Genomic DNA, 26,931 nt, shown 5'->3' on the forward strand with positions numbered 1-26,931 from the left:
ATTGAAATAGCAAATGCACCTGCTCCCATCTGTGTGCCCATGAGCGTGCTGGTCTTACAGGGAGGTGTGTTCAGGTGCATTCTGGGCGTGCTGTTCTTACAGGGAGGTGTGTTCAGATGCATTCTGGGCGTATTGCTCTCTTGAGGCAGCGGAAAGGGATCGTGCCATTGACCAACAAAAACCTGGTCTAAAGTCAATGATGCAGCATTTCGTTGTTATTTTAACAGCAAATTAGTAAAATGTTCCTAGGGGGATGTGCAGCAGCACACAAAGGATTACAAATTAAAAGATTAAAAATAGAAATATATATATAAAATATAAAAAAATATATATATACAATGTGAAATAGTATTATGATATGATCTGCACTTTCACTTCACGCACGAGCAGATCAGTTTCTTCTCCTGAAAATCTCTCCTTCCTGCTCAGCAAATCCTCCTGGCTTTTAAAGAGAATGGGAGATGATCTCTGATTGGTTTATTGCATGCAAAAGTGGCTTTGGACACGCCCTAAACACACCTGCGCCAAGCGTTTCACACCGTGCACTTAGATTGTTAAAATAGGACCCTGTGTCTGCCTGACAGTTGTTGGACTGCAACTGTCTCTCGCAATCTGCTTCACTTCTGCTTTGTGAGCTCTGTGACGCAGGTAAGCTCCACCCACCCCAGCCTGGCAGCCAAAACAAAACAATGGGTGGATTCTGCTTGGACATTTTTTGTTTGTTTCCATTGATGCACGCATATTGTTAGGTTGTATTATTTGTGTATAATGTGAGGTGTGATAATTGCATCAGTTATTAAAGAAGAAGACAACCTGTTTTTAATGCTCATATTACTGTATACTATGCTCTTGCTGTGCATCTGTATACTAAGCGGCTCTCATACTGTGATTAGTAAACAATGTAGATGCACCTAATATTTTATTATATCTACTATATTGTATTTTATCATCTATATTACATTATACTATGGTGTACTATATATATTGACATTTATTTATTGAAGAGGAATAACCCCTTGAGATGAACCATCTCATTTTCGAGGGGGTCCTCGAATCCAGGTACAGAAATTGACATTGACCTTACAGCAGCAGTCAAACAGAAAGAAAAAAACAAAAACAAAAAAACAACAACAATAAAAAACAACAACTTACTTTACAATAATGGTAAGTGCAGAAATATATAATACATAACTCATACAAGACTCTCCAAAGGTTGCTCACTCATCCTTCAACAAAGTAAACACATGAAATATGTATGTACCGTAACACACATCTAGACACCAGTAAACACGTATGCACACATAAATGTAAATGTAAGGGATAAATACACCATGCTTAAAATAGGTTTCATTTAGTCCCGTTTAAGGGTATCAACTCTATCAGTGGTAACCACTGCAGAGCAGTAGTGAAGTAGTGGCCACCAATAATGCTCCAACATCTGTCCTGACCTGTGCACTCAAACCAGCACATAGATCTCAAAAATCTCAAAAAAAACAATTGCATGTATTCTGAAGATGTTGAACAAGGGCATTTTTAAACATTGGAAAGGACATCAAAGAGCGAATTGAAATTGGAAGATTATTCCACTCATAAGGTGCTTTATGTTGAAATGCATATCTTCCTATTTATTTATTTATTGATTTGAGGAATGAGAAAATAAATTTGGTTATTGTGTCGCTGTCAGGGTATCTTGGACTTTTAGTTGGTGTTCATTGACTGTTTGTTTCCCCATTCACTGTCACCAGCACTCACTCTCTCTCATTCTCCCGCACACACTCCTCCCATTGGTTCATACTCCTCGTCACTCACGCAGATCAGACGCTCCCAGTCCACTCAGTCCTAATTACACACACCTGCACCTCATCAAGCCTCATCCTCAGTCCACCACCTGCAGCTAATCAGCCACCACCTACATAAGCAGCACAACCACACACACTCCTTGTCTAGTCTCGTTTCCACACGACGCTTTGACCACTCACGTTAAGCCTAGTCATTCCAAGTTTGCCTTACCTGTACTTTGTATCCTGTTGTCTGCTGCTGCTCTGAAACCTGCCTACCCAGCTACCAGATTTCCTGCCTGTTGCTTCCTGCTCGTTGTTGGATCATTGTCTAATAAAGATCTGCTTCACTACTCCAGTCTGTCTCCTGGTCATCCGTGACAGAAGACTAGACCAACGACAACGAAAATGGATGAGGATGCCATGGAAGATTTCCTGTTCAACCAGAATGGAGACACTCTGGAGGATTTCGTTGCGGTGTACCTCCATTACTATCAGAATGAGAGCTGGGAGGAGGACTTTTTAAAGCAGCAGTTCTGGTCGGGTTTGGATGACCCACTTGCTCAGATGCTGCTGCTCAAGGACCTCAACCTGCCTTTTAGAGAGTTTCTGGACCGAGCCCTTTGGGTTTGTGGTTCCTCCCTCACGGTAGCGCTTGCCAGTCCAGAGCCAGCCGATCCGATGCCAAAGTCCTCACCTCAGGCGCACTTCAGTAGGGAGCCATTCGTCTGCCCAGTCGACCAGAAGCCAGAGACTGCTCACCGCGACTGCCCAGACGAGACGGCTCACCGCGACTGCCCAGCCGAGACTGCTCACAGCAACTGCCCTGCAGAGACTTGCAACCCTTCTGTTCCCAAGCTGATGTGCAGCTCTCCAGTGTCCCTAGGTTCCCCGAGTCCTCTATTGTCCCTAGGTTCCCCGAGTCCTCTATTGTCCCTAGGTTCCCCGAGTCCTCTATTGTCCCTAGGTTCCCCGAGTCCTCTAGTATCCCCGAGTCCTCTAGTGTCCCTAGTGTCCCCGAGTCCTCTAGTGTCCCTAGTGTCCCCGAGTCCTCTAGTGTCCCTAGTGTCCCCTAGTGTCTCCTCTAGTGTCCCCGAGTCCTCTAGTGTCCCTAGGTTCCCCAGAGTCCTCTAGGTTCCCCAGAGTCCTCTAGTGCCCCAGAGTCCTCTAGGGTCCCCGAGCTCTCTGGTGTCCCTGTGCTCTCGAGTGCCCTAGAGTCCCGGCCGTGTAGCGGCTCCCCAGAGTTCCTAGAGTCCTGGCCGTGTAGCGGCCCCCCTGAGTCTAGGCCAGCTGGCATTTCCCCTGAGTCCAGGCTAGCTGGCATCCTTCCTGAACCCCAGCTAGCTAGCACACTTCCTAAGCCCTCGTCGCCGGTCCCATCCGGTTCGAAGCCCTCGTCGCCGGTCCCGTCCGGCTCGAGGCCCTCGTCGCCGGTCCCGTCCGGCTCGAGGCCCTCATCGCCGGTGCCGCCCGGCTCGAGGCCCTCATCGCCGGTTTCGTCCGGCTCGAAGCCCTCGTTGCCAGTCCTGGACATGGTCCCGGGGAGCCTCCCCAAGAGTGTTTTGGGGAGGGGCGGTGCACCTCCTATGGGGACCTCCACGGTCCCGCCTACATGGTTCCCTTGGCCGCTCGGGGGGTCGTCTCCGCCATGGCCTCCAGAGGGATCTGCTCCGCCATGGCCTCCAGGGAAGTCTGCTCCGCCATGGCCACCAGAGGGATCAGCCCTGCCATGGCCTCCAGAGAAGTCTGCTCCGCCACGGCCTCCAGAGGGGTCTGCCCAGCCACGGCCTCCAGAGGAGTCAGCTCCGCCATGGCCTCCAGAGGGGTCTGCCCAGCCACGGCCTCTAGAGGAGTCAGCTCCGCCATGGCCTCCAGAGGGATCTGCTCCGCCATGGCCTCCAGAAAAGTCTGCTCCGCCATGGCCACCAGAGGGATCAGCCCTGCCATGGCCTCCAGAGAAGTCTGCTCCGCCATGGCCTCCAGAGGGGTCTGCCCAGCCACGGCCTCCAGAGGGGTCTGCCCCGCCATGGCCTCCAGCGGAGTCAGCTCCACCACGGCCGCCAGTGGGCCAGCCAGCTCCGCCGTGGCCACGCCCCCAGCCGGCTCCGCCGTGGTCACGCTTCCAGCCCTCAAAAACTTTTACAACACTATTAATGATTGAGATGGGTCTGTAGTTATTAATATTTTCATGATCGCCACCCTTGTGAAGTGGGAGTGCTACTGCTAGTACATGAGAACCAATTTAAATAAACTTATTCTCGATGCCATCTGGACCAGCACCACTGATAGAGGATAGTTCACTTATAGCCCTTTGCACATCAGCTGGGCTGACCTTTGTAAATAAAAAAGAACTGCCTGGCTGGAAACAAGGGACCAGATCAGGTTGAAAAGTAGAAGTCTGTACTTGTGGTGCTAGGGAAAAATGCAAACTAAAAGCATTAGCAATGGTAGCTGGATCATCTATACTTTCATTATTCAGGTTCAAATTAGTTGTAGCCTGCCCCAATCTCAATTATTAACCTGTTTCCAGAATCGTCGCGGGTTTTTAAAATCATTATTGTATTTTTTGTACGTCGAAATTTGTACCAAGCCCTTTCCCTCTGTTTAAAGAGATTAATAAGGTCTCCATTTACCCATGGTAAGTGACTACCTTTAACTTTAACTGTGGTCCAAGGAGCATGCTTGTTTATAACATTCTGAAGCTCAGTATATAGAAAATTCCATGCATCATCAATAAATGGAATTAGATTGAGCCTGTACCAATTAATTTGTAGCAAATCATCAATAAATTGGTCACTATTGAAGAATTTGGTTTGCCTTATCTTGATAAATTTAGGAGGGAGACGTGGCTTCATAATTTTCCAAATACAATAAATCATGTGGTGATCACTAAAACAGTCTGGTAGAACCCCAGATTTAATTATTCGTTCAGGGTGAGAAACTAGGACCCAATCCAAAAGAGATTTAGAGGTAAGAGTAAGTCGTGTGGGGCTCAGTTTGGGAGAGTTAGGCGGTCTATAAATATTTCCAATAATTAACTGCTTGTTTTCATGAAGAGTTATTTTGATGAATAGTCCTTCAAAATGTACAGGAGTCTCATTAGGAACCATAAGTTGAGAATTTAAATTTGATAATATATAAGTGTCTACTCCGCCTCCCCTTGTGCTTCTGTCCGATCTAAACAGTTTATAGTTGTCTATGCTAATATCGGCGTCAGAAATGTTGCTGGTAAGCCAAGTTTTGGATAACGTAATAATATTTGGATTATTATAGGCCAACCAAGCTCGTAGTTGGTCGATTTTGGGGAGTAGACTTCTAATATTCAGGTGCATAATGTAAAGACCTTTACCCATATTTATCAGAGAAAAAAATAAATTAAAATACAGTGACTAGTGAAGAGATCTATGTAAGTACATATTGCAAAATAAAAAAGGTGGGTGAGCGCCATGGGAGTCAACACACACACAAAACCATATACACACAAACACTACAAAAACAGACAGGTAAACATGCAAAAACATTAACAAAAGCTACAAAATGAAAGAAAAGGAAAAGATCCAAGTCTCAGTCTGCAGATAAAAAAATAAATAAATCATCGGGGAGGGCATGCGTCGGTAAAGCATGACCCTGCGTCAAGTCGCAAAGCACCACAGTTTACGATTCACAGAATAAAGATTCAGGAATTGAATGCAGGATAGGAGAGTTACAAAGTTCAAAGTATAAGAAGCAATGCAAATCAGGACAGACCCGAATTAGGGAGACTTCATCTGAACATCCCGAATGAACAGCTCCACTTCGTCCGGAGAGTTGCAGAGGTGAGCTTCAGCGGATCCCCATCTCGCGCAGTTTCTTTTTCAACGGGTCAAACAGGCTGCGTTTCTGCGTCAAACCGTGGCTGATGTCGGGATAAATGAAAACTCTAGAGCCTTGGTACATCAGCTACTTTTTCTCCCGAGCGAGGCGGAGGATTTTAAGTTTGTCCTGAAAGTGAAGAGACTTTGCCAGTATGGGTCTTGGACCAGCTTTGGAATCCCGTTTGGAGGAAACTACAGGAGTACGATGAGCGCGCTCGATCACCGGTGGAGTGGAAAAGCTGGCTTCGCCGAAGAGAGTGGTGAGTAAACGTACAATAAAGCTGATTGTATCTGTACCTTCAGCTCGCTCAGGAACGTGAATGAATCGAAGATTTAGGGCTCTGCTCCGATTTTCGGCGTCCTCGGTTTTCTGTAGCAGGACAGCATTTTGCTTCTCCAGCATCTCATCACATTGCTCTAGATCATTTATGTTATCCTGATTTGAACTGACTCTAAATTCGAGCTCGCCTACTTGATCCCCGAGAGATTTAAGGGAAGACTGCAACGCATTGGCAGCTGTTTGCAGGTTGTCAAGTTTCAGGTCAAAATACGTGAACATCTCTTGCTTAAGTTGTTGGAGAGCGCTCAGAATGAATGCGTTGGTCACGTTTTGTTCCATGGCGGAGCACAGGTGAGATGATCAAGTGAACAAATTGTAACAGTGACCGTCCAACAGGTCACAAAAACTCACAAGTGGCTCTAGTAACACTCAGAACTTGACGTGGGATAGAAATGCACGAAAGTTAGTTAATTAGCGCAATTAGCAGACTGAGATTTGAGGAGCTTCACTCAAGCACTGCTGCTGTGTCGGCCATCTTTAGGCAGTGTTTAATTACATTATAAACTATATCAATACAGATATATTCTTCTCTGTTATAACGTTATGTTTTTTTGCATCAAATTACTCTTGCATTATATATATACACAATATAATTTAATTGGTGAAATATAATATAATATCTCATATTGTCGCTGTCGGTCAAAAAATTTGTATCTCCATTTATTTCGTGATTTTCATTTCTTTTCATAAATTAATGCTATTGGTCACCAATTAAATCTGTCGTTGGGTTTTGCAAATATTTAAACACTGACGAGACGATATCATGTGGCTTTGATGAAGGTAAATAACTCAATAAAATGTTTTTAAATTAGACTTCTGTCGTCCTGGGTATTGGTAATTGTGACTCTTTTGCTGTTATGTTTGTTTTTTATCTTTATATGCTCCTAGGCCTATATGTTTTTTGGATGTCGTGTGTGTGTGTGTGTGTGTGTGTGTGTGTGTGTGTGTGTGTGTGTGTGTGTGTGTGTGTGTGTGTGTGTGTGTGTGTGTGCATGACTGACAGGTGTGTCAAATGTTTGTTTATATTGTATCATGTCTTGTTGATGATTATTGGAGGGTGACCTTACATCTGTTTTATTGCTTTTGTGTTTTTATGTAATACTGTTGAGTGTTGGAGCAGGTGATGCAAGAAACATTTCTGTGTGAACAGACAATAAAGTTTTCCTTATCTCTTATCTCTTATCACATTCTCACTATTTTATTTTACTTATTCATTTGTTACATTTTTCTCTCTGTATCTAAACTTACTTCTCTGTCTTTGTGATTTGTGCTTCGACAACACACACATTTCCTCTCAATGAAGGATCTTATCTTGTCTAGTCACTGGATTCATACTAATATATGTAGAGAGAAAACAAACGGTATCCTATTCTTGTCTTTCTCTCTGGTCTTTTTTTGTGCTGTTACTAAATTTCCCTCCTGGGATTAACAAAGTCTGATCTCATCTTTCCTTACCTTATGCGTAGTGCATGTGTGCCTGTGTGTATGTAGGTACAGTATTTCTTTCACTCTGAATGTTGAGCATCTTGGGCAATATTAAATAAAGTTCTATCTTTTTAAATAAACCTCTCGGACTATTTTTGGTCCGTCAAATCTCCCTTGAATAACGTGTAAGTGTAATATCTTTCCTCTATTCTCTTTTATCCTTTTTTTTTCAAAATACTGTTGCTTATACTGAATGAACATTTTCTCATATGGCTGCAACATGTTAAATAGAAGTACATGTTTGTCCATCTTTTTATACACCTTTACCAATAACTCAGTCTGACATATTTGGAAACCTTGGGATTCTCGCTGGTGTTAAAAATAAAGTCCTGTGGGTTTTAAAAAGTAATTTGTAGTGATGGACCCAGGCAGCCTTGATAATAAATAAGGTACATGTGTTTTTTTCTCATTTAATTGTTTTTGTTTAAAAAATAAAATATTATATTCGATAAAATATAATCTTGCCGTCTTCAGTCCTCTACTTCGCTCTTCGCCAGGATCAGGTGAGTCATTTAGTCCTCGGTACATGAGGCCAGCATGGCTGCCTCACCTTATTATCCTCCTATAACGTTTTCATCAATCAATGGTGTGTAGCTGACATTTGTCATATTATTGGGATTTGCTGGTTTCAAATGCAGACATTTTGCAGCCAAGCTTTAAATAGCCTGTTGACCGCAGAGTATTTGGTTGAGTGTGTGACAGGGAGCGTGAGGTGCTGCCAAGAAGTGTGTGCGGTTTGAGGAGTGTGTGTATGTGTGTGAGTGAAAGAGAGCGTGTTTAGGTGTGTGTGGGAGAGGAATAGGGGTGGCTGGGGAGGGCATTAGTGAATGGCTGTGCTATTGCATCCTCCCAGGAGACCTCTAAAACACACACATTGTCCCAGCACACACACATACACACACACACACACACACACACACACACACACACACACACACACACACACACACACACACACACACAGTACCTAAGCAGCGCACTAAACCCGCCTCCTTCATCCCTAAAAAACTCCCATCTCGCTGCCATACCTCTATATCCTCCGCCCCTCAACTAAAGTCAGCACACATCTCTCTTCTACCAGATGCACCGAGAGACGGTGGTGTGTGAGGAGGAACCGTGCGTATTTTACGCTCAGCGTGTGTGCATGTGTCCGGGGAGAGTTGGAGAGCCCGCCGCGCGCTGACAGGAGAGCCCCGCTTGTCTTAGAGCGCGAGCCGGTATCGGGTGATAAGCCTTTCAGAAAGGAGGAAGAACCGCCTGAGAGCTCATTTATTGACTGCATCCACGCGCTGTCCCGGCTGGGGTAAACGCGCAGCTGAGAAAGAAAGCAAACAAGTTGATTGAGGAGAAGGGTCCGATTCAGCCCGAGCGGCTCCAGAGTTTTGATTGTATTTTTAGCATCCTGCTTTTCCCCCTCTCCCCGTCCCTTCTGAGTGCGGAGTGTCAGAGGGAGGGACGGGAGAACCGCGCGGACGGACCGTGAAGCTGCGCGCCTCCCCGGTGGATGATCCACTGGATGCGGGACGATGGATTAACAGCATTCTACGGACCCCGCCGCTGCTTCTTTTTCACCGCCGACCCCTTGTCCACCTCGGGATTATTTCAGCTCTCACTAGTCTCCCCGACCTCCCTCTCGAGATGACTGAGGAGTATGTTTTGCGGTGCGTCCTGATGCTCTGCTGTGCGCTCCTCTCCGCCAACGCAAGTAACTGGCTGTAAGTTGGACTCCACATTTCTACTCCTGATTTTAGAAAGTGGACCACATTCTCACTGTTTTTTCACTTCCACTCTTTCACCTCATCTCCTCCTATTCCTCCTCATCTTCACATCTTCTTTCCTCTTTCCCTCCGGCTTGTTGCCCGCTCGGGTTAATTGTTAACCATCTCACACACAAACACACACACATACACGCGCGCGCACACTCCCTCTCCCCTCTCGCCAAGACTTAATAATTTACCAACACCGATACATCCCCCCGCAAAGACCCTTACAAAAGAGTCACCCACAAGTTAAAAAGCACATGCTCTTCATGCAAAGGTGCAGGTTCCCATAGGTGAAATGTCACAGGTGAAATGTCAAATTATTGATTGACATTGACATCTCATTTCTTTTCATGTGAAATGTTTTATCTATGAAACTAATATAGGTCAATAATGGAAGATGGACATGTGGCATTAATATGCATGTGCAGCCTATAGAAAAAGGGTTATAAAGTTTTATTTCTAAATGAACAGGTCTCCTCTGCCTATCTTTTTGCCAACATAACCCTCAACCTCATTTCTTTCAATGAAGTAAATATCAAGAGATTTTCGTAATTATGTGATCAAGACCTTGTAGTAACAATTAAGATGATGCAGCCTGTAAAACTTAATGTGCTAATTTCCTTATAAATGGCAAGAACACAAACTGAATAATTGTTCACCTTGGAAATGCTTCAACAAACAGGAGTTCACAGACCATTTCATCCTCTGACCTGCAGTCTCAAAAACTCTTGTTCATAGTCCTAAATTTATATTTTGTCATCACCAACAGCCTATTATAAGGTCAGACAAAGATGCTGTTAATAATATGCAGGTGTGTGTCAGTTCAACTGCATTTGAGCGTAAGAAACTATTCCAAAAAGTGAATTCTATAAAATAAAAGACATATCCCAGTAAATAATCAGTGCCTGAATACTACATGCATATTACAGTGACTCTTAAATACTTAAAATAGCCTACCTAAATAAATAAAGTAGAGTAACACCACTATTAATTTACCATGAAGTTCTGCAGGCGGACACCAGTTTGTCGGCTATATGAACATAATAGTAAAAATAAATAAAGAGAACTCAGGAAATAAGGGAAAATTAAAAGTTCAACAAGGTCACTATAAGCTCACAGACAAATGTCAGCCCATATAGAAATATTTTATTATTCATTCATGTATTTGATGTGTGGAGATCTTGAAGCAGTCAGACTACAGGGGCTCCAAAAACACAGTGTGACTCTGTAGTTGAACTGCACAGTGCCACCTCTTCCTGGGGCCGGTCGGTTGGGTCGCATGTGTGTGCCTGCTCTCCCGGCAGCCTGTGGGAGGTGGTTAGGTGGGTTTCTGCATTCCTCCGCAGGCTCTGCTCCATTTTCTGCTGCCATTCATTCCTCTTAGCTTCAGCAAATTTACAAGCCACGCTCATCATTTAGGCAGGACCTTCCTGTTCCCTTCCAGAGAGTTGAGGCTCGGGCAGTATAATTATACCTGTCATTGATAGTTATTATTATATGACATAATTCCCTCCTTTTATAATCCTCCTTGACTTTCATTGACATTATTTTACTTAATTTCTCTGTATTAACTTTGTAAGGTTTATAAAAGGTTCACTACAGACTTATGTGTTTTTACATCAAGACAGCAGAAGATGGCCTAACTGATATCATTGACAGATTCGTCGGAATAAATGAAATTACAGCCTTGCCAAAACAACGCTGTCTACCTTGAACTCTGTCACTGAGTGCAGGGTAATTGTGTTGTTTGAGGCTGAAGGCGTGGTGACAGCAGTACAGAGCAGGCATGTACAGGCAGGCTGCCGAGCTGCCAGTCTGCTCGGCGGGATTACACTGCTGAGGAAAATCCGTGTGGGGCTGTAGGCACTGCATCTCAGTCCTCAACACCTCAACAAACCGTCAAGCTTCAGTTTCACCTATACACACAGCAGCAGGTACTCTCGGGGTCAAAGGATAAGAAGCAATTAGGAGAAAGATTATTGCTGGACCATAAAGCATGCAGCAACACACCTGCTGTGTATACCCAGCACTTTACCACAGCAGCACTTGATTGGACAGGACTGTTCATTGCAATCAGTCAAATAAACATCTCTCTATAGCCTATATAGTTTGTTTTCCTTCATCTCTCTCACGTCAATCATTTAAACTGTGAGAGAGACAACCATGGTCAGAATGTGTTTATTATGTTTTTAACAACAGTGTGACCAATAAAAACAAGTGCTATAATTTTCTTTCTTTCTTGTCTTCATCCAAAACACAGAGTCACAGTGGAGACTAATACGTTGTCCCGTTTTCTATTACATGTGCACATTATTGTGTAATAAGTATATAAAGGTAATTGTTAAACGTATTATTATTACATAGTTGGGTAAAAAAAATTGTTTTTAATGCATGTTGATAAATGAGCTTGCAGGCCAACAAAGTAAAATGAATCTGCTTTAATGATCATTTTTGAAGAATGTAAATAATATTAATAACTTAAACAACCTGCATCATTACGCAGTTAGCCAAAATAAAGCCGATTCTTACTCGGCAGCACTTTGAGACAGTAATACACGCCCTTGTGACCACTCGGTTGGATTACTGTAACGCCCTATATGTAGGCATCAGTGCCGTCTCTTAACTGGAGCACGTAAATATGAGCACATTACCCCCGTTTTAGCTTCACTCCACTGGCTGCCCATATATTTTAGGATCCATTTTAAAATGAATTTACTTGTGTTTAAATCCTTAAATGTTCTTGCCCTATCCTACCTGTCCAAGCTGCTTGACCCCTCCACTCCGACCCACTCACTCAGGTCAGCAGAACAACTGCGCCTGAATGTCCCTAAAACAAAGCGGAAACTTAAAGGGGATCGTGCTTTTGCTGTGGCAGCTCCAAAAATATGGAATGAGCTACCTCTGCCTATTAGACAGTCTTCTTCACTGTCTCATTTTAAATCTCTTCTTAAAACCCACCTTTCTTCCTTGGCCTTTCCCAGCTGAGGCTGACAACATTTTTACTGTGATACTGTTTCATGTTTTAAATGTTAAATGTTGTAAATGTTTTAAATGATTTCTACTTTGTTCTGTACAGCACCTTGTGCAACGTTGGTTGCTTTTTAAAGTGCTTTATGAATAAATGTTGATTGATTTTGATTTATTGATCATTATACTCATAAATTAGCATCAGAGCTACTGAAAGAAATTTCACCACAGAAACATAAAATGTATAGTAGCTGTGTGAACTAAACAGGACTCATGGTGTGTGTCCTGTCAGCGTCATTTCCCCTCTTCCAATTCATTTCTATTTAAGCAGCCGTGCAATGCATTCTGGTAGCGTCACGTGGACTTCGGAGGAGCGGGGCGTCGAGTCCAGTAGACTTGGCTTTTTATCTCAAAGAGGAACAGAAGACGGTGCCCCAATCCTTCCTTTGCAAGAAGGACGTTGTTGCTGTTTTGCCGACCGGATACAGCAAGACTTTAATCTACTAGTTAGCTCCGCTGGTAGCTAAGAGTTTAATCTACCAGTTAGTTCCTCTGGTAGCTAAGAGTCTAATCTACCAGTTAGCTCCTCTGGTAGATAAGAGTCTAATCTACCAGTTAGCTCCTCTGGTAGATAAGAGTTTAATCTACCAGTTAGCTCCTCTGGTAGCTAAGAGTTTAATCTACCAGTTAGCTCCGCTGGTAGCTAAGAGTTTAATCTACCAGTTAGCTCCTCTGGTAGCTAAGAGTTAAATCTACCAGTTAGTTCCTCTGGTAGCTAAGAGTCTAATCTACCAGTTAGCTCCTCTGGTAGCTAAGAGTTTAATCTACCAGTTAGCTCCGCTGGTAGCTAAGAGTTAAATCTACCAGTTAGCTCCTCTGGTAGCTAAGAGTTAAATCTACCAGTTAGCTCCGCTGGTAGCTAAGAGTTTAATCTACCAGTTAGCTCCGCTGGTAGCTAAGAGTCTAATCTACCAGTTAGCTCCTCTGGTGACTAAGAGATTAATTTACCAGTTAGCTCCACTGGTAGCTAAGAGTTTAATCTACCAGTTAGCTCCGCTGGTAGCTAAGGGTTTAATCTACCAGTTAGCTCCTCTGGTAGCTAAGCGATTAATCTACCAGTTAGCTCCTCTGGTAGCTAAGCGTATGGGGCTTTGGATACGTCACCCCGTGTCTTGTTGTGATTGGTCGCAGTGTTTGTGAGATTTTCAAATGCATGCTTGGTGCCGCCCCTCAAGTTGGGCCATTTTCATTACTCCATGCCAGACCCTTAATTTTTCGGATTTGGGTCTGGATTTCCAGGCTAGGTGGCAAGCCCACTAGCGTGCAATGCTAGCGGGGCTTTCCCATCTGTAAAAACAACGCGTTTATGGACACTCACCATAAGACTTTTAACTTTTTTTAGTATTTACTATAGCAAGCAATAGCAACTGGAAGCTAACAAACAAAAGTTGTGTGTGTGTGTGTGTGTGTGTGTGTGTGTGTGTGTGTGTGTGTGTGTGTGTGTGTGTGTGTGATATGAAATGTAAAACACTGTTATTTGTTTTTTTACTCATTAAGCGATGTTTCAACTTTTAAAATGTTGTATTTGTATTTGTGTTTTCCGAGGGACTGCAGATGTAAATTAGCCAAAGGCTAACTCTGGTGCAATGCATCAAATGGTCACATTTATGTTTTAATTGCACATTGACCCTTATAAATAAAATGAAATTGAAGAAGCGAGGGCCTCAAAAGTTCAATAAAGTTTTAAGGGGCACTCCGTCATGTCAACGCTCCTCCATGACCACAGTAGGCTTTATAGGCTACTGCCATTTACACGGGCTCCTGATGTCTAGCAATCTAATCTTCTCTGTGTGAAATTGGTGGTGTTACATAAGGTCTAGAGTTTTGTTGATTTATCCATTGGGATAGTAATAACGTTTTGATAAAGCAGGTCAAATTTTGTTTACACAATTAATAGATATTTGATTATTTATTAAAATCAGAATGGTTCCCCTAAAAAGTAGTTTAGAAATGTATTACATAAACAGTTATGTTTGCTTAGCATCGATTAATGGTGCCAGCAATCCACTGGCTGTAGCTTTGCGAATATGAACATTTTCTGGTTTTCCTTTTTGTATTAGCTGAAAAAAATACTTAGAAGATTAATTGATAGTGAACATAATGGTTAGTTGCAAACCTGATTATTATTCTGTCACTCATGAAACATTTCTTTGAATCTGCATTCACTGACTATGATTCAGAACCGCTAAAATGTGTCCAACACCTTTCTGACGTCACATTAAACCTCAGCCTGTTTCTTTACCTCACCTGTTGCTCTGCTTGTCACTTTGGGATCACTTTGCCAAATCTCTGTTGCTGCTGAGTCATGTTTAGTGTCCCACTGCCGAACAGGGATTTGAATGCTCCTTTTCATTGGTTTGTCCGTCATCACCCTCCTTCTCCTCCTCCTCCTCTTCCTCCTCTTGCCCTGCGCCCTGTGTTTGTTTGTGTGTGTGTGTGTGTGTGTGTGTGTGTGTGTGTGTGTGTGTGTGTGTGTGTGTGTGTGGTGTATGTGTGTGATTTTTATGATTGAGCATGTACGCTGGCATCTTCCCCAACAGTGGCACACACTCAGTAATTACCACACTGACTGCAGAAGAATGGTAACCACTTACAGTGCACTAGCATGCTTCAACTCATCAAACAGACACACAATGCTGAACACAATGATAGAGAAGAAGCAGGAAAGTGTGTGTGTGTGGGGGATGTATCTAGGAATGTACTGGCTAGTAAGAATCCAAATAAATTGGCAAGAGGACCCACTCAGGGCTTCGTCTTAGTCTATAAGAAGATGTTCAGTTACATTTAAAGGGCCAGTTCACCCCAAAATCTAAAACACATAGTTATTAGCCACGACAACGAAGCCACTATTAATGCTGATATTAACTCTGGTATTATTTTCACCTTGCAAGTCTGTGTGTGTGTGTGTGTGTGTGTGTGTGTGTGTGTGTGTGTGTGTGTGTGTGTGTGTGTGTGTGTGTGTGTGTGTGTGTGTGTCATCATAGCAAAATGTGAACCAGGTAGTCTCGCATTGAGAAATATTCTCAGGAAGGAACTTGTTTTTGTTTTTTTTATGTCTTTTATTTTTATTATTATATGTACATTATATGTAAATACAATACAACATCCAAAGAAATGTTTTGGTGGAACATGTGTACGTTCAAAAGTAGTCGTAGTCGTACAACAGAAAACTCAGATTGGACAGATGTCTGGATTTAGTTAACCATAGTCCTCATTAATCCACAAGAGGTTAGAACGCCAACACAACAAAAGAGGAAGGTGACGGACATCCACCGAAAATGAGGGACATCCAGCGCCTGAACAATCCTGGAAATGAATTGTCGTTGATATAGAATATGGTCCTGGAGACACCTCCACCTCCTGCAGCGGGAACTACCACAGAGGCAGTTTTGAGCACTTGAGCCAGGTGTTGATATGTCTGCAGCCAGATTTTATCACTGTGATAGCTTCACAACCGTGCATGATTTAGTCAGGAAACTTTACAGGTGTGTAGTTGTAATAGAGAGCTGAAGTCACGCCCTTCTACTTCCGGCCAATGGGACCAAGACAGATAATAATTATTTTTTCATCCCGTTTTAATTGATCCATGGATTACAAATATGATGTTCGTCAATTTAAAATAAAAGGCATTTTAAAGCGTTTGAAGATGACGTAACACTAAGAGCGACTACGGTAGCAAGTAGTCTTTTGGTGAATTGACCGGATACTCTCGCTGTTTCACTTCCTGCCCGGCTGACCGAACAGCCCGTGGCTCGCGTGAAAACAGACCTGGCGCTTATCTTTAGTGGAGCCAGGAGCCGCTTCACACACGATTGTGGGACGTGTGGTGGAGAGGCTGGTGTATCAAGCATTGACTAGAATGGCAGCGATTGCTCGCAGAGGTCGCGGCGCATCCAGAACGCAGCGCAGATGTGCCCGGTGGAAAAAAGGGGTTAGAGAGTGCAGTTGAAACAGATACCTGCCGCCTTAAAGCGAATCACCAGTGCAAAGGAAAGGCCTTCAGTATAGGCTGCGTACTAACTGTTATTACAGAGCTGATAAGAATCTCACTTTTAATCTTCATTCTGCCTCAGTGGCATTAATGCCATACCTGAAAAAACTTTAATTTGTGTGTGTGATCACGTCAGCTGGTTGAAAAACGGAGAATAAAAGCTGAAAACGGTTTGTGTGATTTCTGAGAGGTTTATATGGGTGTGTCCTTCACCAAATAACGTGACCAAAATAGTATGAACACTCATTTTTGGCACCAAGATTTCAGTGTGCCACTGGATTAATTTTGCCACACCGAGTTAGCAAGATTACAAACTGCAGGAAATAACCTCAGTGTGCCTTAGCTGACACCAAAATACAGATTTTTTTGTCCTTGTTTTCAAAGTCACTTAATGGGTAAAAACCTTAAACACTGACTCAAGAAAAAGCAACCATAGTGGTTGTGAATAATTCCTCACCACTGCTGAGGCAAAAGAAGGATTACATCTGGCATCTTTTCGAGCACGCCTTGCTCAGTTTCATTTATTTGTTTAGTGAAACTGTCATGAAGCCGTTCTGGAGAAAGGATTAGAATCCTCATTTATTTGCTTGAGAAAGAACATCCCCTTTAAAACCTAGAAAGAGTTGAGTGTTTGCTTTTTAAACACTTAACTTTCAGTACTGAACAGTGCGTTCATGTTTGGCTGCCATTTGCTATTGTCAACATGAAGCAAAAGATATGGCAGCAAAGCAACCAATAGATGGAAACAAATGTGGTTGGATGTTATTACTTAATATTCTGGTTTAGGCAGAATAGTTATGATTTCCCCTCTAAACTACTGAATACACTGAATACACACCTATATTACTCAACATTCTCAGTTGCATCCTGGTGTTACACATATCACAGATAATATCTCTTTATATACTGTGTGTGTGTGTGTGTGTGTGTGTGTGTGTGTGTGTGTGTGTGTGTGTGTGTGTGTGTGTGTGTGTGTGTGTGTGTGTGTGTGAACATACATGCATATGTCCTGGACAACCATGGTGAGGTGCTAAAGAGATGGCAGCTGATGGGTAACCAGAGAAAGCAGAGACCTTGGCATTGCAGTACACACTGGCGCCTCACACGTCTTTCACACACATACACACACACACACAGACACACACACACACGCACACACAAGCATGAATGTGCTAAAGCTGTGGCATGTTATTTCGAGCCCTCTTGTCATCAGAGTGTGTACAATTATCGTGACACACTTGGAGCCGCGGGGAATCTGATGACCAGATTACCACCAGCTCTGGCTGACGAGAAAACACCTGGGTCGCTGAAAGACAAGAGACAGTTCTGGCAGATCCACAGTGAGGTGCACGGGGCTTTTAGGAGACACAACACACCCTCTGTCGGCCATGTGGAAGTGCTCGTGCTCCTGGGCAACAATGTTTGTGAACAGCTGATTGCATTTCTAAATGTCATACTGTCAGACTGTGAGGTGGGAGACTTGAAGGAGGTAGAAATGTGAGGCAAAGATACTGCTGGGGTGAAAGGGACAGGTGTATGCTGGTGTTCTAAAAACAACTGGAAGGTAGTTATTGTAGTTTGGCACGTTCATCAACACGCTTGGCAGTTCCAACAGCAGCCGTGGCTGTGACATACAGATCATGGAGGCAATGACAGTACTTTATCAAATCTAGTTTGTACCCTCGTGGTCGCGGCCCATTACGATAGTTTGGTTCTGTTTCACATTAAGACACACACACACACACACACACACACACACACACACACACACACACACACACACACACACACACACACACACACACACACACACACACACACACACACACACATCTACATCTACTACAACTACATATAGGCATAGCCCCCTTATTCTGATGATTAAGCATTAAAATACAAATGTTAAAAACCGTAGTCACGATAGATATGTGACACATCATTAGATCGATTCGATTCCCCGCAATTGAATCGTTCACCAGTTTATTTTACCAAAATCATGTGCACCAAAGCGTGGTAGAACGAGCTGTCATTGGCTATCAACACGTCTATCATGATGATTTCGGCCAAGCAAATTCCCTTTCTAATGGTGTATAGCATGGATAGGAACAGTGCATGTGAGACAGTCCAATAGAACGCATGTTTTGTAAGAAAAAAAGATGATTAACAAAGTTTGAATGAATGTAAAAAGTTTTTATAGACATCTAAATGCTTTAGCATGTATTTTCCCAATGTCACAGAACTGAGTAAAAGCAATTAGCACAATTTGGTCACTTGAGGAGGTTTTGGAGAGGTTCAGGGACACCAGTGACACCACAAACTAAAAACTCCTTAGCTTCCATAAGGTTAGGCCTAGACGTCTGAAACGTTATACAGCTGTTGTTGACGAGATGTAGAAGGTATGTGAGGGGATTTGCATACTGTGGCATAAAGCATGTCTTAGTTATTGATATTCAAATATCACTTATTATACACAAGGAACTATTTTTAAACTGATGTAGTTTAGGTTGTGTTCAAGTCAAATGCTACACAAGCACAGTTTCAGAATCTAGAATAATTGAGGTTTCAAATGAAGCCTCATACCTGCATTCTGGCCTTCCAGTTCTTCTGTTATAAACTTTTCCATTTGGGTGTGGCAAATAGGCGAAAAGAAAATAAGGTCTATTAAACAGGACCCTCACAAGCCTGATTGCTGCAATTTGCTTCCAAATCAAACTCCTTCACAGAGTTTTAACTCAGTCAAATCTGAGCACATAGACATGATACAAATCATTTTAGGTTCAGTTTGACTTGCACTTTCCAAGGATATTGCTATCTCTGATGTCCATCGTGTTCTGTAGTGATGCCTAGTTAACAGAACCTCTAACCTCATATACAGAGAGTTCTTTATACATACAAACTTGTGTACAACACACAGTTTATACATGTGTGTTAACTGTGTAAATAGTTAGCAGGAGTGAACATGGTGCATGTCCAAACCTGCCCGCTGCACATCAATGATTTCGGTTTTCTAGTACAAGCGAGCTTATCTCCTTATCTATTCAAACTGAATGTGAAAATAAAAACAACCATAAATTCATCTTTGAAACTGTAATAATGCAATCCCATTCTTTTCAGCTTATGATTTCATGAACTACTTTTATCCATCAAATTGAAAATATAAGAGCTCAAAGCTCCGCTTTAATGACAAACTTAAAATGATCAAGTCCATCCAAATTAGACCCCATCCCTCTTATCCCTTTAAATGTACTGAATCTTTCCCCTTTTGTATTATCCTTTGACATGTAGGCCATAAATAAAACTGATTCTCCAAAATATATCCTAACATAGATTTACCATAACTACAGACACATTTCTAATCTCCCATTTCTTTCCACCAAACTGAAAGGGATGGGTAAGAGGGATCAAGGGACACTATACACCAATAGGCTCGGCCACCCCCTCACCAGATTTCCAAGTGACTTGTGGTATCTGGTTGAATACAAACTACTTTCTTTTTATGGCAATGCCGGTGTGTCAGAGAGTCCGTCCACTTTGATCCAGACTGAAATATCTCAACAACCTAGGGTGACCATATTTTGATTTCCAAAAAAGAGGACACTCGGCCCAGCCTCGAGACACAAACCCAGACAGGCTTCTCAGAGGTTAATGAACATGCTTTATTATGCCTCAATTGTCCAAAAATGAGAGTGACGGCGAGCGAGTATGACTCTAGAGTCATAGTGAGAGAAACAAAGTGTCTCCCCCCTGTGTTTTCTGACCACGGTGTGAAATCTTTAGCAGGAAACGCTTTGGCATTTTGTGTGCAATGCAGCTCCGCTGTCTGCTCTGGTGCCTGTGTATGTGCGCGTCGCAGAGCCGCCCACAAAGCAGCTTAATGGTCCCATTAAAAACAGTGAAAACCGGACATTTTCATGAATTTATAAAACCCCCCCGGACACCCCAGACAGTACGTAAAAAGTGGACATTTGGTCACCCTACAACAACCAAAGGATGGATTGCAGTTTTCTACAGACATTCATGGTTCACATAAGTCGAATCCTACTCACTTTGGTGATACTCTAACTTTTCAATTCACGCCATCATCATCAAACATTTTGTATGTTTTGTAGAAATGTTAGCATTGTCATCTTGTGCATGTTAGCATGTTAACACTAGCTAGCATGGCTTTAGACTCTTTGTCTTGTGTGAAAAGATTCCTACACTATCCTAACTATCTCTTACTAGTAGATACTCTTTTAAAATACAAAAATGTTTAAAATAGATTGAGAACTAAAAGCTGCAACCCTGCAAATGGATAATGTTTTACAGACATATAGAGACTACTTGCTAACTCAAAATCTGATATGAACATGCATGCCTATCATCTTTGTTCTACTCAATCTCGAAACTCATCGGCTATCGGTCTGGCGACGATTTAGCCTCTGGGGGCAACGACCAATATTTTTGGGGTTCTGTTTGGCAGTCATTGTTAACAGTCCTAGTTGATAATTTTAGTAGGTGTTTTAGTCCAGACGACATTTCACCTAATTTCTATAGCCTAAACAAATATCTGCATATGAATGCAGATACATTTTTTAAAAAGCAAAAAACTAAAATCTAAAACGACGTCAGACGATAGCCGATGGGCTTTTGAGATTGCATTTTGGCGAATAGTTTCAGTCTCTTTTGCACTCCACAAGGACCTGTATGCAACCAAAGCCTGCTCAAACATGATTGGTCAATACTACTCGGACTACAAACAGACTGCAAACGGAAAACAGAACGCTTCCGACACACAGCACAGGAATCAGCTCCAGCCAAGTACTGCATTTAGAAACAATCAGCTGTTTGCAGCTATTGTTTCATGCAGAGTGTTTGTTGCTGTGCATCACCTGAAAGACCTAAATAGACAGGAAACATGACAGAGAATCTGAGGACAGGCTTACGACTAGGACAGTGGATGAGGTTGTATGCATACTGACACACACCCACACACACACTCACACTAATTGATTCCTAGCCTTTAGGGGCCACTGCACTAACACCATGCAGGAGGTTAATTTCATGGCTTTTATTGCCTCTTTTCCCAAATGTGCGTTAAAGTGTGTGTGTGTGTGTGTGTGTGTGTGTGTGTGTGTGTGTGTGTGTGTGTGTGTGTGTGTGTGTGTGTGTGTGTGTGTGTTTGTGTGTGTGTGTGTGTGTGTGTGCGTGCGTGTGTGTGCGTAAGGGTTGTGGTGTTGGCAGAGCATGTTATTTTTAGGGGGAAATGAGCTCTAGTGGAGCCAGCAGCATACAAATACACCCAGACACACGTGTAGCCACATACACACGAGCCTCTAGCTGCTCACTCAACTGTGTTAACTGAACTCATCAGATGCTTTCCTCTCTTATCACTGTACCTGCTTTGCTTCCGTTTTTTATCCTTCACTTTAAATGATTCCCTTTGACCTTTTTACACTGTCTTTCATTCCTTTTTGTGAAGCTACTGTTTCTCAACATTTATTTTATTTAAACTAAATACGTCAGAGCTAGGCTTTTTGAGTATTATGACTTTAAATCATATCCACCTAGTCCTTCCTACAATAACACACCCACCCATTGTTACCACTACCACCACCGCCCAAAGTGCTCCTAAACCAACTACTGCAGTACTTTCATTTTTCATTTTTGATGGTTTGTTTAATAAGCATTTGATGAGTTTTATTTCTCAGTGAGCTATCTATGATTTGGGAATGGCTATTTCATTTTTATTTATTTATTCATTTATTACTCAAGAAAAATTCAATTCAATTCAATTTTATTTATAGTATCAAATCATAACACGAGTTATCTTGAGACACTTTACAGATAGAGTAGGTCTAGACCACACTCTATAATTTACAAAGCCCCAACAATTCCAACAATTACAGTAATTCCCTCAATAGCAAGCAGTACGACAGTGGCGAGGAAAAACTCCCTCTTGGGAAGAAACCTCGGACAGACCCAGGGTCTTGGTAGGCGGTGTCTGACGGTGCCGGTTGGAGATATGATGAACAGTGGCGAAAATAATGGAACAGTGACTTCAAATGGTAGTCGTAGTAGTTAATGTTATATCAGTGCGCTGCAGGGCGTTACAGGATGTAGCGTGGCCCAGCAGAGCATGGATGGACGTAGTAGGAAGCAGCAGGGTTTAGCAGGACGCAGCATGACATTGCAGGGTACCGCAGAGCTCAGCAGGGAGTGCAGCAAGACCACGGCGACAGCTGCAACCAGGATCTTGGTGCCAACGTTCTCCAAGGAAATACGCTGGTTGAAAAAACATAAGGACTCTGGGGAGTAAACTCCCCAGAAGCTAGGATTAGTAACAAGCATTTCTGGGACGGGATGCACACAAATGGTAATAGAAAGGGAGAGGAGAGAGCAGCTCAGTGTGTCAAAGGAAGGAAGTCTCCCGGCAGTCTAAAACTATAACAGCGTAACTAAGAGAGACAGGTCATAAGGAGAGGTAGCCTGTTCGGGCTTGGAACTCTCCCCTGCTGGATCGGGCTGTGCTGTCCTGCATCCCTCTACTTTTGTTATATATTATTAATCTAACAATTATGAAGAGAAGCAGGTGGGCCAGTTAGGTGGACACAGCAATTCCTCATTCCCTAACTATAAGCTTTATCAAATAGGAGAGTTTTAAGTTCATTCTTGAATGTGGTGACAGTTTCTGCCCCCCGAACCCAGATTGGGAGAGGAGCCTGATAACTAAAGGCTCTGGCTCCCATTCTACTTTTAGAGGCTCTAGGTACCACAAGTAACTCTGCATTCTGGGAGCGTAGTGCTCTAGTGGGACAATAAGGTATTTGGAGCTCTTCTAGATATGATGGTGCTTGACCATTTAGAGCTTTGTAGGTCAGGAGAAGGATTTTAAATTCAGTCCTGGATTTTACAGGAAGCCAATGCAGAGAAGCTAATACAGGAGAAATATGATCTCTTTTCTTAGTTCTTGTGAGAACACGCGCTGCAGCATTCTGGATCAGCTGGAGAGTCTTAAGGGACTTATTTGAGCAACCTGACAGTAGGGAATTACAGTAGTCCAGCCTGGAAGTAACGAATGCATGGACCAGTTTTACAGCATCGTTTTGAGACAGGATATTCCTAATTTTTGCAATGTTACGAAGATGAAAGAAGGCTGTTCTTGAGGTTTGTTTTAGATGGCCGTTAAAGGATATATCCTGATCAAAAATAACTCCTAAGTTTCTGACAGTAGTGCTGGAGGCCAGGGCAATACCATCCAGAGTAGCTATGTCTTTAGATAATGAGGTTCGGAGGTGTTTAGGGCCCAGCACAATAACTTATAACAATAACAGTTTTGTGAGAGTTTAACATCAGAAAATTATAGGTCATCCATTACCATCCGCATAACAGTGAAAGTTAATTGAGTGTTTCCTAATAATATTACCAAGAGGAAGCATATATAAGGAGAATAGAATTGGTCCAAGCACTGAGCCTTGTGGAACGCCATGGCTAACTTTAGTGTACTTGGAGGATTTATCATTAACATTTACAAATTGAGATCGATCAGAGAAATAGGACTTAAACCAGCTTAGAGCGATTCCTTTAATGCCAACTAAGTGTTCCAATCTCTGTAACAGGATTGTATGGTCAATAGTGTCAAATGCAGCATTAAGATCTAGTAGAACAAGAATGGAGACAAGTCCTTTGTCTGCAGCAGTTAGAAGGTCGTTAGTAATTTTCACCAGTGCCGTCTCTGTGCTATGATGCTTTCTAAATCCTGATTGAAAGTCATCAAATAAACTATTGCTATGTAGAAAATCACATAACTGATTAGCAACTACCTTCTCAAGGATCTTGGATAAAAAGGGAAGGTTAGATATAGGTCTTTAGTTTGCTAAGACCTCAGGATCGATGGTGTTTTTTTTCAGAAGAGGTTTTATCACTGCTACTTTAAATGACTGCGGTACATAACCTGTTAATAAAGACATATTGATCATATCTAGTAATGAAGTTTTAATCATGGGTAACGCTTCTTTGAGTAGCCTTGTTGGGATAGGGTCCAAGAGACAGGTAGATGGCTTAGCTAAAGATACCTTTAACATTAATTGTTGAAGGTCTATAGGATAAAAGAAATCTAAAAATATGTCGGGACTAGTCGTTCTTCCTTAGCGGTCCTGCGTTTAAAGGTGAACCGATAGAAGTTGAGGGCAAAAGGTGATGGATTTTATCTCTAATTGTTATAATTTTATCATTAAAGAAGCTCATGAAGTCATCACTACTCAGAGCTAGAGGAATAGATGGCTCAGTAGAGCTGTGACTATCTGTCAGCCTGGCTACAGTGCTGAAAAGAAACCTTGGGTTGTTCTTATTTTCTTCTATTAGTGATGAGTAATAGTCTGATCTGGCCTTTCTTAGGTTCTTCCTATAGGTTTTGAGACTTTCTGGCCAATCCAAACGAGATTCTTCCACTTTGGTGGAACGCCATTTACTTTCGAGGTTTCGCGAGATTTGTTTTGATTTGCGAGTTTGGGAGTTATACCAAGGTGCTAATTTCCTTTGCTTCATCATCTTCTTTTTGAGGGGAGCAACAGAGTCTATAGTCGTCCATAGGCAGGTCGTAGCACCATCTACAAATGTATCAATTTGGGAGGGACTAAGGTTTACATAAAGGTCCTCTGTTATGTTAAGGCATGACATAGAGTCAAATGCTGTCAGATAGGCATCTAGTGTAGAATTGTTTATCTAATTTAGTATAGTCAGGTATTAAGAATTCGAAAGTAATTGAAGAATGATCTGATAATACCGAATTCTGCGGAAATATTATTAAATCCTCAATTTCAATACCATATACCAGCACAAGGTCAAGGGTGTGGTTAAAACAGTGCGTCGCCTTGTGCACACTCTGACTGAAACCGATTGAATCTAACAATGAGTTGAAAGCAGTACTAAGGCTATCATTGTCAACGTCCACATGGATATTAAAATCACCTACAATAAGTATTTTGTCAAAACTCTGAGAATTCAGATAAAAATTCAGAATACGGACCTGGAGCCCTGTAAATAACAACGAATATAATTGGCTGTAATGTTTTCCATTTTGGATGTTGAAGATTAAGAACAAGACTTTCAAACGAGTTATAATTTAGTTTAGGTTTAGGATTAATTAACAGGCTTGAATCAAAGATGGCTGCAACTCCCCCTCCTCGGCCTGAGCCTCTAGGAATTTGAGTATTAATATGACTGGGAGGAGTGGCTTCATTTAGACTGACATATTCTTCCTGGCCCAGCCAGGTTTCAGTAAGACAAAATAAATCAATTTTATTATCTGATATCAAATCGTTTACCAATACTGCTTTAGAAGACAGAGATCTAATATTTAATAGTCCACATCTAATTTTCCTATTTTGTTCTATCGTTGCAGTCGTTTTAATTCCAATTAGGTTGTTGAGTATAGCGCATCTTTTGTTTACCTTTGATTTAACCGATCTGAGCCGGGGGACAGACACCGTGCTTATTGGACTATGAGTGGGCGACTGCTCCAATGGAAGCACAGAGGGGCACGTAGCACTGCACCTCTGATTACTAATATCAAACTTGGGTTGTCATGGTTTATGACAGATAATAGACTCGGTCAGATTTTTTGATATGAGAGCGGCTCCGTCCCAGGTGGGATGAATGCCGTCTCTCTTAATCAGACCAGGCTTTCCCCAGAACGCCCTCCAGTTATTCACATAGCCCACATCATTAGCTGAGCACCACCCCGATAACCAGCGGTTGAAGGATGACATGCGGCTGTACATTTCATCGCTGGTCAGGTTTGGCAGGGGTCCAGAGAAAACTACAGAGTCCGACATTGTCTTTGCGTATGCACAGTGACTCAACATTAATTTTAGTGATCTCCGATTTACGACCATTACCACCTACGTGAAGTATGATCTTACTGTATTTACGGTTCTTGAGCTCTAGCCCCGGTGACACATATGACCGTAGCTGCTGGGGCCGCCGGCTTCACATATCGCAGTATAGAGCTCCCAATAACCAGAATTGGCTTCTCAGCGGGTGTATCACTGAGTAGGGAGAACCTGTTAAAGAGGCGAAGATGCTCCGGTTTAGAGCGACCGTCATCATGTGCACACCATGGTTTAGATCTAACGCTACACTTCCCTCTAACGCTACGCTTCCCTCGGACAGTCACCCACTCGCCCGGCTGCTCGGGGTCTGCCGGGGGACAGCTAGCAGAAGCTACGGAAGCTACAGTATGTTTGCCCGCATGAGCTACATGGCGCTGGCTAGCTACGGAAGCATATGATTCTGATTCCATGGTGTGGAGCCGTGACTCAAATTCACTAAGCCTTGCCTTCAGAGCAGCGAATATACTACATTTATTACATGTATCGTTATCACTAAAGGAGGCAGAGGAATAGCTAAACATTTGACACACAGAGCAAGAAAGAGCAGAAGAGGGAGAGGAATTAGCCATTGCTAATGGCTAAGCTAAAGTAGCTAACAGCGTTTTAGCAACTGTAAGATCAGCGAGTCAGTCGCTGTAAGAGAAGCGAAGTATAAGTGCTTTGAGTAGAACAATTGTAATTCAAATGCAATCCAGGCAAATAGCCGCTAATTTAAACAATAAAGCAGAGTTGAATAAGGTTTTGCTGGAGCAGCAAACTAGAGTTTGTAACACGGGAACACCGGAAGTGACACAACACGCTTACCTTACACGTCAGCACGT

At 42.6% G+C, this 26,931-nt stretch overlaps 1 protein-coding gene across 2 annotated transcripts in view; it reads left to right on the forward strand.

Annotated features, from left to right (window-relative positions):
- The first annotated feature begins 8,488 nt into the window (after window positions 1-8,488).
- wnt4 (wingless-type MMTV integration site family, member 4) overlaps window positions 8,489-26,931 on the forward strand; it is a 31,736-nt gene continuing 13,293 nt past the window's right edge. Inside the window, exon 1 of one of the 2 annotated variants that reach the window (XM_039799115.1) lies at window positions 8,489-9,172. In XM_039799115.1, the coding sequence (XP_039655049.1) occupies window positions 9,096-9,172 (77 nt within the window). In that variant the 5' untranslated portion in view covers window positions 8,489-9,095. The remainder of the gene's footprint in view (window positions 9,173-26,931) is intronic. The other variant, XM_039799116.1, reaches the window with a different exon arrangement.

This window comes from Perca fluviatilis, chromosome 4, assembly GCF_010015445.1.
Source record: "Perca fluviatilis chromosome 4, GENO_Pfluv_1.0, whole genome shotgun sequence".
Lineage (NCBI taxonomy): Eukaryota > Metazoa > Chordata > Actinopteri > Perciformes > Percidae > Perca > Perca fluviatilis.